Source organism: Uranotaenia lowii, chromosome 3, assembly GCF_029784155.1.
Source record: "Uranotaenia lowii strain MFRU-FL chromosome 3, ASM2978415v1, whole genome shotgun sequence".
Lineage (NCBI taxonomy): Eukaryota > Metazoa > Arthropoda > Insecta > Diptera > Culicidae > Uranotaenia > Uranotaenia lowii.
In genome coordinates, this window is record NC_073693.1 from 291,257,571 (window position 1) to 291,273,788 (window position 16,218).

General features: G+C 34.1%; 1 protein-coding gene across 1 annotated transcript in view; it reads left to right on the top strand.

The window, feature by feature from the left end:
* The window catches only part of LOC129753583 (transcription factor SPT20 homolog), a 57,897-nt gene extending 45,893 nt beyond the window's left edge, over positions 1 to 12,004 (top strand). Inside the window, exons 5-8 of the mRNA XM_055749412.1 lie at positions 2,661 to 2,836; positions 9,418 to 9,583; positions 10,622 to 10,721; positions 11,903 to 12,004. Of these exons, the coding sequence (XP_055605387.1) occupies positions 2,661 to 2,836; positions 9,418 to 9,583; positions 10,622 to 10,721; positions 11,903 to 12,004 (544 nt within the window). The remainder of the gene's footprint in view (positions 1 to 2,660; positions 2,837 to 9,417; positions 9,584 to 10,621; positions 10,722 to 11,902) is intronic.
* The last annotated feature ends 4,214 nt before the right edge of the window (positions 12,005 to 16,218 follow it).

A 16,218-nucleotide genomic window follows, 5' to 3' on the forward strand; every position in this document is an offset into this window, starting at 1 on the left:
CATTATTTAGCGATCAGCGTTTAATGCCCAACTCTGTCTATTAGTTTATATATGTACCATTGCACATATATTAAAAATACCTTGACCTTTTTCTGTTAAAGTTAAGTTCAAATAAAATGTGTGAGTTTTTATATTTTTAAATCAATTTTAACATGCTGAATAAATTTTAGTTGGTAAACAAAGTTTCGAAAATAGAATTCTAATGAAAAATAGTAGAAGTTTTGTACCAATATATTTCTGATAATGCTGTGATTACAATATAATGTGATAATTTTGCAAACTAGATTTCAATTATTTTGAGCTTCTGTTTTCCTGTTTGATTTATTTCAATCGAAGCTGACAAATAACATTTCGGACAATAAAGTCAAAAGATACTAAATTTATGTTTTGTATAATTCTTGTGAGTGACTTGAAATAAGCAGAATTTTCAGCTCAAAATAAACATAAATATTACTTTTTACTTTCTCATTATCATTTTAATGTACTGAGTTATTCGAGTTCTTTCCTAATTTACTAGCGTATCTCCCTGACACCTTCCAAACTCTTCAGAAATAGACTAGTTTCCGCTAGAAGACTCTCATCGCTCCCAGAATAGTGGAAGCCACTTTCAATACCATTTGTATGATGCAACTAAATAGCAAATATTCATTGCATACTACGTGATTGCAAAGTACAAACAATATGTAAAATGTTGTAAAAATCGAAGAATGTGAAAATGTCTCTTTTTTGCTTGATATAGTCGTTTTTTTAAATGATGTAGAAGGAAAACATAGAATTCTGAAAAATGCTTCGCGGGCCACAAAAAGACAGACGCGGGCCACATGTGGCCCGCGGGCCATGGTTTGGCCACCCATGCTCTAGATTCAAAGTAGGAGCACTCACCCTACGAATATTAAGGAAAATTCATGAAATCGAAAAATGTCTTATATGATACGTATAATTTTTTTACGCTTTGCGTCTTCTAAATAGTAGGATTGAAATTTGTGAATACGGCTTAAACTTCTGAAACAATTATCAAAATAAAAAAATTAAAAAAAAAGATCTTAACATACCTTCTGAAAAGTTGGCAAAATAGCAACTACATTGGCTGGCAATGGATGTTTGAGACAAATTTCATGATCGAGTTTTGAAAACCGATCATATACATTTTCTGAAAACTGACCTGTCCAAAATTTCGGCTCAATCTTACTTGATTTAGAGGTTCCCAAAAAGTGCTCAAAGTATAGGTTTTTTTACCCTCAAAAATCGCCGAAGGAAATCATAAAAATTTAAATTTAAATTTTGATGTCAAATGCATAAAACTTAGCGTTCTGGTGTTATCTCGAAAAAAAATAGTTGACCAAAAATCAAATTTCAGGAATTTTTTTTCCGGTCGTTTTTCGAAAATCATGAAGTTTTAAAAGTTAGTTTACGGATTTCTCCAAGTGAGGTGATTTTTACCCAACAATTTTATTTTAAGATTACACCACATTTCGATGTTTTACGAATTTTCCAGGCATTTGGTATCAAAATTAAGATTTTGATATTTTTCGATTTCCTTTGGTCCACCTTTTTTTGATTTTTGAGGGTCAAACCACTGAAACTTTGAGCGGTTTTTGGCACCCTTGAATCAAATCAGGTTGAACTGAAATTTTGCACAGGTCAATTTTTGGGTCAATCTACAAAATTTGTATTGTAGATTTTCAAAGTCAATCATGAAATTTTTCCCAAACATCTAGTAAGACCCTAATGAAGCTGGTATTTTCCACGACTTCTCAGAAGGTGTTTTAATATCTTTTTTTCTGTTTTTTTTTTTAATTTTGATAATTGTTTTCGAAATTTAAGCCATATTCGACCTTCACACATTTCTATCATACTATTCATTCACGAGTACAGTAGCTTTCGTAAGTTTTCAAACCTATCTGCTTCGGTAAAACCATGGTAAACTCACGTATACATATGCCTTTTACATTAAAAATTTACTCTTATTTCAGTAACCGAAATTAAACTGCATTTAAATTAATTTTGCAAAGAAACGCTTCCGTACAGGTGCACTTTCACCGAAACCGTTCGCTAATTGCCTCAACTTTACACTTACACAATAAATTACCAACTTTTCCATGCAACGCCATGAAAAATGACTTTCCATGTGGTAGTAGCAAAGGTACGTAAATAGCTTCACCCTCGGACAAAGTAATGCAAAGTGGGTTGGAAATGGTTGGTGGGCTACCGGATAATTGGAAATAATAATTCAATTATATCTGCTAAAAATATTCCACAATAACGAGTTCAACAATCATGTTCCCATTTTGAGCTGGACCACCGACTTTCGGTGTGAAGTGGAAAGAAGCACTTCGTCCTGCATAAATGAAGGCGCCGACAATCAAAGCAATTAAGCTGTTAAATTTATTCCAAAACAATTCCGTCCACCCGCAATCGTGGTATGATGGCCGGGGGGCATTCAAACGTACACACATACGCGAAAATAAACGCATGGAAACCACCCGTCGTCGTCTGCTGGAAATTTTGTAATGCAATCCGGTCCCATGATGGTTGGGGAAAAAGGCAACGAACCCCACCTGCTTGCTGCCCTGTTCCTTGGAAAATTTCAAAAACACACCTTTTTTTTTTTGGAAAAATCGTTTTTCCTAACCTCACTTTTTGGTTCGTCTCCTTCACAGGTACTACAGATTGTGGATCTACACGTGCAACGCTGTGCTCTTGATGGCGGTAATTGTATTCTGCGGAGTTGCGGGCAAAATTCTACTCTCCGACTACAAGCGCCTGCTGGTGAACGGGTTGAGTCTGACGCAGCCGAGCTTCATCTACGCGTACCTGGCGCTGCTGGTGCAATCAGGTGGGTGGAAGCGTTTCATTTAGGTTAGCTAGCACCTTGGGGATCTGCTCCTGTGTTTGGTACACGTGTAATACACTATCAGCAGATGAGCTGGCGATTTCCTGCAAACCGGTCAAAAACTTTAGCAAACAGGTGAAGCTAAAGTGCCCAGAATCGAATAAAAAAATGGACAGTCACGAGTGAGTTGTACTTCAAGATGTTTAGTGGAATAGAATTTTGCATATCAAATCTTGATCCAAGAATACAAATAAAGCATTTAGAATCTGAAATCCTGAATCAATATTCTATAATCTAGAATCTAGAATATTGACTCAAGAATCTAGAATCTGGAATCTCCGATCGAGAATATGAAATCTAGAATCAAGAATCTAGAATCTAGAATCTAGAATCTAGAATCTAGAATCAAGAATCTAGAATCAAGAATCTAGAATCTAGAATCTAGAATATAGAATCTAAAATCAAGAATCTAGAATCAAGAATCCAGAATCTAGAATCTAGAATCTAGAATCTAGAATCAAAATCTAGAATCTAGAATCTAGAATCTAGAATCTAGAATCTAGAATCAAGAATCTAGAATCTAGAATCTAGAATCTAGAATCTAGAATCTAGAATATAGAATATAGAATCTAAAATCTAGAATCTAGAATCTAGAATCTAGAATCTAGAATCTAGAATCTAGAATCTAAGATCTAGAATCTACAATCTACAATCTACAATCTAGAATCTAGAATCTAGAATCTAGAATTAAGAATCTAGAATCTAGAATCAAGAATCTAGAATCTAGAACATAGAATCTAGAATCTAGAATCTAGAATATAGAATCTAGAATCTAAAATCTTGAATCTAGAATCTAGAATCTAGAATCCAGAATCTAGAATCTAGAATCTAGAATCCAGAATCTAGAATCTAGAATCTAGAATCTAGAATCTAGAATCTAGAATCTAGAATCTAGAATCTAGAATCTAGAATCAAGAATATTGAATCTAGAATCTAGAATTAGAATCGAATATCTACTAGAATCTAAAATCTAGAATCAAGAACTAGAATCTAGAATCGAAAATCTAGAATCCCGAATCTAGAATCTAGAATCTAGAATCTAGAAACAAGAATCTAGAATCAAGAATCTAGAATCAAGAATCTAGAAGCTTTAATCTAGAATCTTGAATCTAGAATCTAGAATCTAGAATCTAGAATCAAAATCTAGAATCAAGAATTTAGAAGCTTTAATCTAGAATCTAGAATCTAGAATCAAGAATCTAGAATCGAGAATCTAAAATCTAGAATTTAGAATCTAGAATCTAAAATCTAAAATCTTGAATCTAGAATCTAGAATCAACAATCTAGAATCTAGAATCAACAATCTAGAATCAAGAATCTAGAATCAAGAATCTAGAATCTAGAATCTAGAATCTTGAATGTAGAATCAAGAATGTTGACTCTAGAATCAAGGATGTAGAATTTTAAATCTAGCATCATAAACTAGAATCTAAAATCTAAAATCCCGAATCTAGAATTTAGAATCTAAAATTAAGAATCAAGAATCAGGAAACTAGAAGAAAGAATCTAGAATCAGAAATCTAGAATCTAGAATCAAAAATCTAGAATCGAGAATCTAGGCTCTAGAATCTTTAATCTAAAATCTCAAAACAAGAATCTAGTACTAAAATCAAAATCAAGAATCTAGAATAAAAAATCTTGAATAAAGAGCCAGGATCTAGAATCTAAAATCTAGAATCTAGAATCGAAAATCTAGAATGTAGAATTAAGAATCAAGAATAAAACAAGATTCTAGTATGTTGTATCCAGGATCTGGAATCTAGAATCTTGAATCTAGAATCTGAAGTCTCGAATATAGAATAAAAAATCTAGAATCTAGAATCTTCAATCTAAAATCTTGAATCTTGAATCTTGAATCTAGAATCTAGAATCTAGAATCTAGAATCTAGAATCTAGAATCTAGAATCTAGAATCTAGAATCAAGAATCTAGAATCTAGAATCTACAATCTACAATCTAGAATCTACAATCTACAATTTAGAATCTAGACTCAAGAATCTAGAATCTGGAATCTAGAATCTAGAATCTTGAATCTTGAATCCAGGATCTAGAATCTGAACTATAGACTCTAGAATCTTGAATCAAGAATCTCGAATCCCGCATCTAGCGTCTTGAATTTAGAATCTAGAATCAAGAATTCAGAACTCAGAATCTAGAATCAAGACTAAGAATTAAGACTCTGGAATCTAGAATTGAGAATCTGAACTCTAGAATCAAGAATCTTGAATCTTGAATCTAGAATCTAGAATCTAAATCTTGAATCTATATACTAGAATCTAGAATCTAGAATCTTGAATCTAGAATCATGAACTAGAATCTAGAATCCAAAATCAAGCATCCCGAATCTAGATTCTAGAATGTAGAATCTAGAATCAGGAATCTAGCATCTAGAAACAAGGGTCTAGAAGCGAGAATCTAAAATCTTGAATCTTGAATATAAAATCTCAAAAAAAAAATCAAGTACTTAAATCAAGAATCTAGAATAAGGAATCTCAAATCAAGCGCTAGAACCAAGAATCTAAAATCAAGAATCAAGAATCTAGAATCTAGAATGTAGAATTTCGAAACAAGAATCTCGAGTCTGGTATTTAGAATTAAGAACCAGAATCTAGAATGTTGATTCCAGAATCGAGAATGTTGAATCTAAAATCTAGAATCTTGAATCTCAAATCTAGAATCAGAAGTCTCGAATATAAAATTTAAAATTTGGAATCTAGAATCTTAAATCAAAAAAATGAAATCGAGAATCTACAATCTAACATTTAGAATCTAGAATCTGAAATCTGGAATCTATAATTTTGAATCAAGAATCTATAATCCCGAATCAAGAATCTAGAATTTAGAATCTATAATCTAGAACCTAGCATCTAGATCTAGAATCTGGAACTAGAATTTGAAATCTGCAATCCAGAATCAAGAATCTAGAATCACGAAGAATAAATTTATTATCTTGAATCTAAAAGCTGAAAACTAGAAACTAGAATCTTGAATCTGGAATCTAGAAACTAGAACCTAGAATCTAGAATCTAGAATCTAGAATCTAGAATCTAGAATCTAGAATCTAGAATCTAGAATCTAGAATCTAGAATCTAGAATCTAGAATCTAGAATCTAGAATCTAGAATCTAGAATCTAGAATCTAGAATCTAGAATCTAGAATCTAGAATCTATAATCTAGAATCTAGAATCTAGAATCTAGAATCTAGAATCTAGAATCTAGAATCTAGAATCTAGAATCTAGAATCTAAAATCAAGAATCTAGGATCTAGAATCTAGAATCTAGAATCCAGAATCTAGAATCAAGAATCAAGAATCCAGAATCTAGAATCGTAATCCAAAATCTAAAATCGAGAATTTAGAATCAATAATTAAGAATCTAAAATCTAGACTTAGAATCTAGAATCTACAATCAAGAATCTAGAATCTAGAATCAAGAATCTGGAATCTATGAACTAGAATCTTAAATTTAGAATCTCAAATCTAGAATCTTATTTCTAGAATCTAGATTTAAGCATTTTAAATCAAAAACAAGAATCTATAATCTAGAATATAGAAAGATTTTTAAGATAAGTTAACCACCGTTTATTAAAGAATATCGAAAGAAGAATCCAGTAGCTAGAATCTATAATCTGGAATCAAGAATCTGAAATGTAGAATCTAGGATCTAGAATCTAGAATCAAGAATTTAGATTCTACATTCCAGAATTGAAAATTTATAATCAAAAATCATTATTCTAATATCTATAACTAGAATCTAAAATCTTGAATCAAGAATCCGGAATCTAAAATCTAGAATAAAGAATCTAGAATCTAGAATCTAGAAATAAAAATCCTAAATCAAGAACAAGAATCTAGAATCTAGAATCTAGAATCTAGAATTAGGAATCCAGAATCTAGAATCTAGAATCTAGAATATAGAATCTAGAATATAGAATCTAGAATATAGAATCTAGAATATAGAATCTAGAATAAAGAATCTTAAATGAAGAATAAGAATCTAGAATCTGAGATTAAGAATCCAGAATCTAGAATCTGTAATCTAGAATGTAGAAACTAGTATCTGAAATTCAGAATCCAGAATCTGGAATCTAGATTCGAGAATCTAGAAACTAGAATCTAGAAGCAAGAAACTGGTTTCTAGAATCTGAAATTAAGAATCAGAATCTTGAACCTAGAATCCCGATTTTAGAATCTACAGTCTCAAATCTAGAATCTCAAGTCTGAAGAATTAAGAATCTAGAATGTAGAATATAGAATCAAGAATTTTGCACTAGAATCTTGAATTTTGAATCTGGAATCTATAACCTGAAATCTTGAATGTTGAACAAGAATCCAGTGTAGTTCCAGTCCAGATAGTTTTGAAAACTCTTAAAAAGCTTTTATTCAACTGTTTTAGTTGTTTGTTTTAGTTGAATGCTCTGTTAAAACTAGAATAAAACACTTACTTAGAATTTTGCTACAAGCTTTCTTTTACAAGTTCAATAATAGCACTCAGTGCTTGATTTTTAAACTGTCATAAAACTTAGTGACAGCTCTCGATCAAGATGTCAAAAAAGGACACGCTCAGGTTAGGTAGCACATATTTGAATTGGAACTCCCATTTTAACACATTTTTGATAAGTTATGTCTGTTGGTTTTGAGTAAAAATGAAAAAAATAAAAATAAAATTTTTTGAAAACTTCAAATTACCGCAGGTGGTACACAGAAAAATTTTGACTATTACGTGTCACTGAAACTGCAACCTTTAAAATAAATCAACCTGTAACTAACAAAACCTGTAATTTTAAATTGTTTTTCCTCAAAGTTAAAGCAGATTCATTTATTATTACAGCAAATGTCCTGTAAAAAAGTTGTACACTTAAAATTAAATGTCAGGTAATTTGTTTTTCGATCTGTAAAATTACGGTAAATGTCCTGCTCCATATTGATACAGGACATTTGCGTAATTTTACAGGAAATAATTTTTGCTGTGTATAATATCCCTACAATATAAGTATTGAATGAAAGGGCACAAATAGTAGGAAAAAATTATGATGCTTGACGTCATCATTAATCTTCCGCTTTTATTTTCAAAGTTTTAATTTACTGCAAATATCATGAAACCTTCACAATTTGGTTTTTAGGTGAAAATGATAAACGAGTAGAAGTCGAATTTCGTTCTCCGTCGCTATTTTGAAATCCAAGATGGCGGCTCCCACTCAACTTGAAAATACTGTAAATGACTGAAAATCGCATAAAATCCTTACAATATGGGTATAAGTTGAAAAAGATGAACCAGTAGAAGTCGAATTTCGTTACCTGACACCATCTTAAAATCCAAGATGGCGGCGGATGAAACCCAACAATATTGGTATTGGGAGAAAGGGCTAAACGAGTAGAAGTCGAATTTTACTATTTTACGCCATCTTGAAATCCAAAATGGCGACTTGAGCTGAACTTTGAAATACTGTAAATGACCAAAAATCGCACTAAACTGCCACTATATGAGTATTGAGTGAAAGGGCTAAACAAGAAGAAGTTTTTTTTCCTTTCCGACGCCATCTTGAAATCCAAGATGGCGGCTTTCGCTTAACTTTAAAATGTTGGAAACGACCTAAAATCGTATGAAACCCAACATTATTGGTATTGAGCGAAAGGGCCAAACAAGAAGAAGTCGAATTTTTCCTTTCCGACGCCATCTTGAAATCCAAGATAGCGGCTTGAGCTGAACTTTAAAATGCTGTAAATGATTAAAAATAGCATGAAACCCTAATAATATGGGTTTCGGGTGAAAGGGCATTTTGCTGATCATAATAAAGCTAAAATTGTTACTTGGGATCTCATCTTGATATAACTTTGTTTTTCTCTCCTGATCGGGAAACATTTGTTACATAGCGACAAAATTTTATCTGATACAGAGGCATGGTGTAAATATTAGAAGTTTTTGCCTTTAAGAAGGTCAATAGAAAAAATTTTCAACATGTTTAGTTTTCCAAAACTCTGTTATATACTCAAAATTGAAGAAATCTATTCAATGGCGATCAAGATTAGATTGCAGTTCATAAATAGGTACCCATATGAAAATTTCTTTAGTTTCAACACAAAAGCTTTTAATATGCGATCCTATCATCCTGCGTAAATCCAAACCAGCAGTGCTTTACCCATACCAGCTAGCTGAGTTGAAATTTCCCGTATGTTAACACCTCCCCCGCAGCACCGGGTTGTCGGGTTCATTCACACATTTTATCAGCTGTTATTATTATGCCATGCTCAGGCTGGTTCTGGATGCTGGTCCAGTTGATGCTACGCACTGCCTTTCGCCATAAATTTCCATTAAAGCCGGGTCTTCTCGCTGCCAGGTTTCTGGCGGTTGCTGCGGATAAGGATAAAATATATGTATGTTCTCTTGCGTATGTAAGCCACACTGCGCCAACCGATAGAAAATTTAGCAATTGCAATTGAGATTGCTATCAGCTGGGTGGGGAATACAAACGGATAAAATTGGACACGTTTGATTTAATGATAATTTTTGTTGTTTTTCTTTCAGGTTTCTTGCAACTGATAGGGTGTCTTGGTGCCTTACGACTATCGGAGAAATTACTAAACGCTTACTGGTTGCTCTTACTGCTACTTTTGATAGGGGACGCAATGTTGGGCATATTTTGGATGTTCAAATTCGACAAAGTGATGAACGACCTGCAGCCGATGCTGAAGTAAGTATATCTTCTGTTAGTTTTATGGCAACACATATGACATAATCCACTGTTATTGGATGAGAAAGATTATCATCAGGATAAAGTCGATTTACTGACCACAGATGCTCAAAAAAGCACCGATAGAGAACATAGACTGATTCATGTTCCGGAAGAGCTCTTCGCAAAAACAAAACAAGAGAAAAACTAACAGCAAGGCTAATCCCCAGATCGGTGTTCGTTTTCGAATTAGCATCTTTTAGCATACTCAAATGGTTCAATTTTCATGAATTACGGCACACCCCCTCATTCTTCTACTGTGCTAACAATCGATTTCGGGTAACATTTTCCGAAACACACAGAGCTTATCCAATCGGCACACAAACTATTGGATCCGGATGGATCTAGTCCTGAATCCAGAAGAAAGATGCAAACCGGAAGACGAACCGAGATTGAGCTGATGCTCTACAGTGTTCTTCATGAATCAGGGTAATCACTTCTAGAGCTGGATGCAACCAATATTGGCCTGGAGGCGGTTCGAGCTTCTTGTTACCCAAAATCGTCATTATCCTGATGGGAAACAGATGGGAAAAGTTCACAACCATTTGTGACAAAATGTAAGAAAAGTGTAATCAAAAGTTTTTCATCGGCCCTAAGAGTTTTTTTTTAGATTGTGTAATTTTATTATTGGTAGTTTTCCGGTTTTTCCATCAAGTATCTAGGGAATCTGAAAAATTCCACTATCCCCTTCAAATCAATCCCATTATCGGATTAAATTCCTGGAAGCACCAAAAGTAGAAAAATATTTTATAATTAAAAACCCTCTGAGTCACGATTCACTGCGGAATAACCAGCTCCGGTAATCGAACTTCCCAATCTAGACCGGAAGTGATACCCAAAAAAAAAACAGTTACCAACATTTGAGGGGAGACCCACTATTGATTGCTCTTTTTATCTCTTCCCCTTGCTTGCTTGCTTGCTTGCCTCCTGGATTCTTGTCAAAACCCAACCCAACAACGCCGATTCCAATCACTTCCCGGACCCCGGAAAAACCTTCAGAGCCCGGCTGGCCAATGAATATGGAAATTCGATGGAATTAACGGAACTCTGGGACCGGTTGCAGAACGAGGGACGATGCTGTGGCGTTTCCGGACCACAAGTGAGTATTTTTCTATCATCATCATCATCATACGGTATCGATATCGGTTTTTGATACAATGTGCAGCTATTTGGGGGTTTTCAAAGCGAGCTGAGGGGGATGAAAAATCGATAATTCCATTATCGGTCGATGCAATACAAGTTAAGCGACGAATGGACGGGTAAAACCCCAAACATCAAATCCACATTCACATGAGGAGAAGATTATCTGGGATTGGAACATCATCATTGTCGTCAGACCATCAACATCAGCTGAAATCTGAACTTCACATTTTGCCAGTATTATTTTGTCGTCAAACAGTTAAGTTGAGGTCATCTGATTGGCTTTGGGACAGAGTGTTATATGGATTGTTGAGATTTTCAGTTATAGCATGGAAGATAACGGAAAAGAGAGCTTAGTTGGGGTTTTGATTTGATCACTTGAACGAATGCAGCAATTTGGTGCACTAAACAGGTAGAACGTATCTTGACTTTACTGATTCAATAAAAGTCAGTTTTACGTAAATCAATAAACGGAACTAATGATCACTGAAAGGGTTCTAAAAATCTAGAGGAGGGATGAAAAATGATTATCGTGCTACAAAACGTAGAAAAATTAATTTCTGTCTTTCTGTCTGTTCCCTTATAACTCGGAAACTACTAAACCGATTTGCTTGAAGCTTGACAGGAGAAGTCTTCGATGGCCGGAGAAGGTTCCTATAAAACTTTGAGACCCCTTCCATTCTCTGAAAAAATGGGGAGGAGCCTCCCCATTCATATTTATATATTAACTCGGATAACCGATCGAGCAAATTCAACCAAATTTGGTATTGGAGTGTATTTGGTTACGAGGAAAGTTCCTAAACTGGTTTGGTACCCCTTCCTCCTTCCAATGGAGGAATAGAAAGCGGAGAGGGGGGGGGGGCTCTCATACAATTTTTCGTACAATTCAAGAACTAATCAAGCAAACGGAGCCAAATTTGGCATGCGAGGCACATCTTAAAAATAGTTTAAGATTCCTCCTTCCTTCCAGTGTGGAGAAAGAAAAGAAGGAAGGGCCTCTTATGCATTCTTTTTGCAAAATTCGAGACCTAATCAAGCCAATGGGACCAAATTTAACATGGGTGGTACATGGTTGGTCCGCACTTCTCAAATCCGACAGTGCGCTGTGTAAATCGCACCGTTATCTTCTACGATTTGTAGAGCACCACACTTCATTCCGAAATGCTCTACACTCGTTTCCGAGTACAGCCGGAGCCAAGTGCCGAGCAAAACCGATGCCCCAATAGCAACACTACTGTGTGAGCAGGAGAAATCTCGAAACACACAACTGAAGTGCATTTTTTTCCTTCTCTTCCTACCACAGTAGGCAAACAAACAGCACAAAACGATATTGCTTCGTCTTCTTCTTTCTTTTCTTGTTGGGAAAGAACCAAGCCTACTGAGTTGCTTTAGCGCTGCTCCCCTACACTTAATTTGATGATGAAATGGACAACCATGGGTGGTAATTTGGGTACGTGAAATGTCTCTAAGATTGTTTAGGACTCTCCCCTCTTCGATTGGGAGATACAAAGGGGGAGGGGATTCTTCTATAAAATTTAATACATTATTCGATCAGGCAAATGAATCCAAATTTCACATAGGAAGGTATAAAGCTACGAGTCAAGTTTCTACGAAGTGTGAGACTCATCTGTCCTTTCACTTAGGGGATAAGAAGGGGGTAGGTGGTCTCCCATACAGATTTATGCATTACTCAAGAACTAATCGAACAAAAAAAAACAAATTTATCACTGAAGTACATTCGAGTACGAGAAATGTTTTTTTTTTCTGTTTCGAGACTCTTCCCTTCTCCAACGTGAAGAGGGGAAGGAGGAGGGAGGTTTGAAAACAATATTTTTGGATCACTTTAGAACTTATTATTCAAATTTAATAACAGAGAGTATTTGAGTAAAAGATTTTTTTCTATGATTGTTCAAGGCCACCTTTCACTGATTCTAGTGGAAGAGGGAAGGGGAGTTCCTATACATTTTTTTTAATAAGTCGAGTGCTAACTTAGCAGATGGTAATACAGGGTGTCAACTCATATCTGGTAATAAAATTCCCTGATTTTCCCTGATTTTCCAGTCGTTTTTCCAGTCGTTTTTCCAGTCGTTTTTCCAGAAAATCCAGGTTTGAAATATAACTTGAGGAAGCAACTTAAAGTTATAAAAAAAATATTTCCCCCGAAAATAAACGCACAAAAAGCTCTGAGTCGAGAATACTTATTTACTATGATAATTTTAATGGAAGCATTATTTGTGATATTAAACATTTTAAGATAAGTCAGCCAGTTCGGATCCACTTGTAGAAATTCTTATGATTTCAGCATAACAATTTTCTCTTGCAAGCTATCAGCCTTCTTCTGTGCGTCTTCCAAAATTTTCCTCCGTTTCACCTCAAGCGATTTCGCTTCCGCTTCTCGATGACGCTTCATTAGCTTTGTTTGATCTGATTCAAGAGCTTCCTTTTTGCGGCGATCTTTGTCTTCCAAATACAGAGCATGTGAATTTCGAACTCTCTGAATAAGTTTGTTGGAAATTTGGACTGATTTTATCCTTCCATCTTAAAAAAACAGCATCATAGATTTGTCGTTTTGCCACCACTGATTCTTCACGCATATTTTCGAAGAGACATTCGGAATTTAATTTACTGAAAAACCACGTTCAACATTCGCGTTGCCATGTGAAAGACAGCAGATCATTTTGACGATGTTGAAGAATTCTGAACACTTGGCATTTGCTAGCTCTACTCTCTGTATAAACCGGGTTCTGAAAATATGAAAACACGTTATTTTATTCTCATAAATTAAACAGCACAGTTTTTCTCACCTCAAATTTATAATAATTTTACAGCCAGCAGCAGACAATCACTTTTCAGAATAAAACTTGAACATTTCACACTACCGTTTCTGTTCGTACGCAAGCACAGAGCTGATAGCCAGTCGAGAAGAAACCCAATGAAAAAAGCACAAAGCTGTCATGAAAAAGCGCGTAAACTGAAGGGCTAACACCACTCGCATGCAAAACCAACCTCGGAAAAAATCAAAGGGCTAACGATAATTACAAAAGCAACGTACATTGAAGTAAATTTTTAAGCAGATAATAAACTATGACGTTTCAATTTCTTCAAATAAAATCAGGATCACTATTTTTCCCTGATTGGTGGAAAAAGTCCCTGATGTTCCCTGATTTTCCCTGATGCAAATTGAATTTCCTGATTTTCCCTGATTTTCCAGGTTTTTCCAGGTAGTCGACACCCTGTAATAGCTTGGGAAAATTTCTAAGATGATTTGGTTCCCCTCATGGAAAGAGAAGTGAGGTGCCATCGATTGTTATGACAAATTCAAGAGCTCATCAAATAAATTTAATCAAATTTTACTAATGAGAGTATAAGGGTACGAGAAATGATTCTATGGAGGATAAAAGAGGGAAAAAGGAGTTCCCCACAATTTTTTGTATAACTTGAGAACTTATCCAACAAATGGAACCAAATTTGAAAGAAAAAGTATTCAAGTACAAAAATGTTTCTATTTTATTAAGGAGAAATTCCATACAGTACAGAGCCGGGAAAGGGGGGGGTTTTATCGCATAGTTTCAGGATATAGGTTAACCGAAAATTGATGCTTAAAAACGTGTAAACAAAATTAGCCTTGTCTCCTGATAGAACTTGAACCCACATCTCGCGCCTCTCCGGGGCCCATGTGTTAACAAACTGCGGACTAAATATGAGATATCTCGCTTTTTTACTCGCCGCTAGTGTGCTACATCTAGAAACATAACTCAAATGTAATAAATTTAATAATGAAACTATATTCTACAAAGTTTTCTAATTTCGTTGAATTGGGTCCAGCAGTTTCTGAGATATCGAATACAAAATTTTGATGTTTCTCGGCTTGAATTTCTTCGCGGTCCCTAATGTGTCAGCAATAATTGACACAGCATTCTACTACAAGAGAAACCACGTATGACAGATATAGAGAAGAATGGGAATACTTGATCCATTTTTCTTATTTTCATCATCTTTTTGGAAAAAAATTGCTGATTGCCATCTTTTGACATCGTGTAATTTCAAGTTTATATGCTGCAGGGCCGTAGGAAGAACCGACTCATGGGGGGGGGGGGGGGGGGGGGGTTTGGAGACTAATTTTTACCTATGATTTTTTGCTCAAAAATACACGAATAAAAAAAATTAAAACAAATTATGTTTGAAACGACATGATTATTTATTTTTCAGTACTCATCAATAGTTTTCGTATGGAATCGTAACTTTAGAGAAGACCCGAATGCCGCAAGGATGGTAAAGTGTCATTAACAGTAACAGTAACAAAAAAGTAACTTTAGAAATATGATCCTTAGTCTGAAGGGTGAGCTAATTTTTTTTAATGAAACCGCTAGAAATATAAAATGAAATCTGCTTTCATCGATGGCTGACATTTTTGAATTTGTTTAAAAGTCTGATAGATCAAAGTTATTTTATTTGAGCATAAAATAAGTTCTTTTTAGGGTAGCCTTCAATTTCTTTAAAAAAAAAACTTATTCTATACTCAAATCAACAAGCCTAATGTTCTGAACTCTTTTGCAAACTCCAAGATTCTAACCTTTGATGAAAATCTTAAATATAAAAATGAAGACGTTTTATTGGTAACATCATCACGTATAAATGGAATGAAGTGAAATTTTCTATCTGAGGGTTATTCGGGTCAAAGACGGTTTGTATAATACTTTCGAGAATCTCACTTTTTATGAAAGAGAGGCCTCCATAAAAAATCAATTTAAAGTGGAATCGAACAATTTTAATGCGATTTATTAATTTAAAGATAAAACGAAGGTTGAGCTAGTAAATATTTTTCAAAAAAAACAGTAAGAGATAAACAAATTTCGGATCGAAATTGCTTGATGCAAACTTGAACTAAATTTATAATTTTGCTATGAAGTTGGGCTTTAATAAACTGTAATATTGATAATGTTAAACAATACACCGAGAAAATAAAGAATCTGGTGCAGATTTTTTAGGTGATGATTAGATACATGTTTCTTAAACAGGAAATATTTTTCATAAAAAATCATTTCCATAATAAAAATCCTGTGGATGATTTTTTTAAATATAACTAGGGATATTTTGCATGAATAAAAAAAAAGAAAATTAACTCAAATTCTACATCATATTTGTAATTTTCATTTGAATTGTGTGTGAAAACTAGTTCTGGTTAAAAAAAAAATTGAAAACTGGAAATTTACAATCAAATTTTCAAGTTCAAGTTCTCTGGAATTTCTCAACAATTTTATGTTAATTGAAATACTCATTCACAAACTAAATCTTTTTCTGAATTTAAAATCTGAATTCTAAACCTGAATTCAAAAATTGAACTTTGAATCTGTTTCCGAATTTCAATACGATTTTTAAAATGTACAAAAATTACAATTTCCGAATCTTGATTCCAGATCAGAATTTTATAGGCCAAATCTTGAGCCCTCATTCAT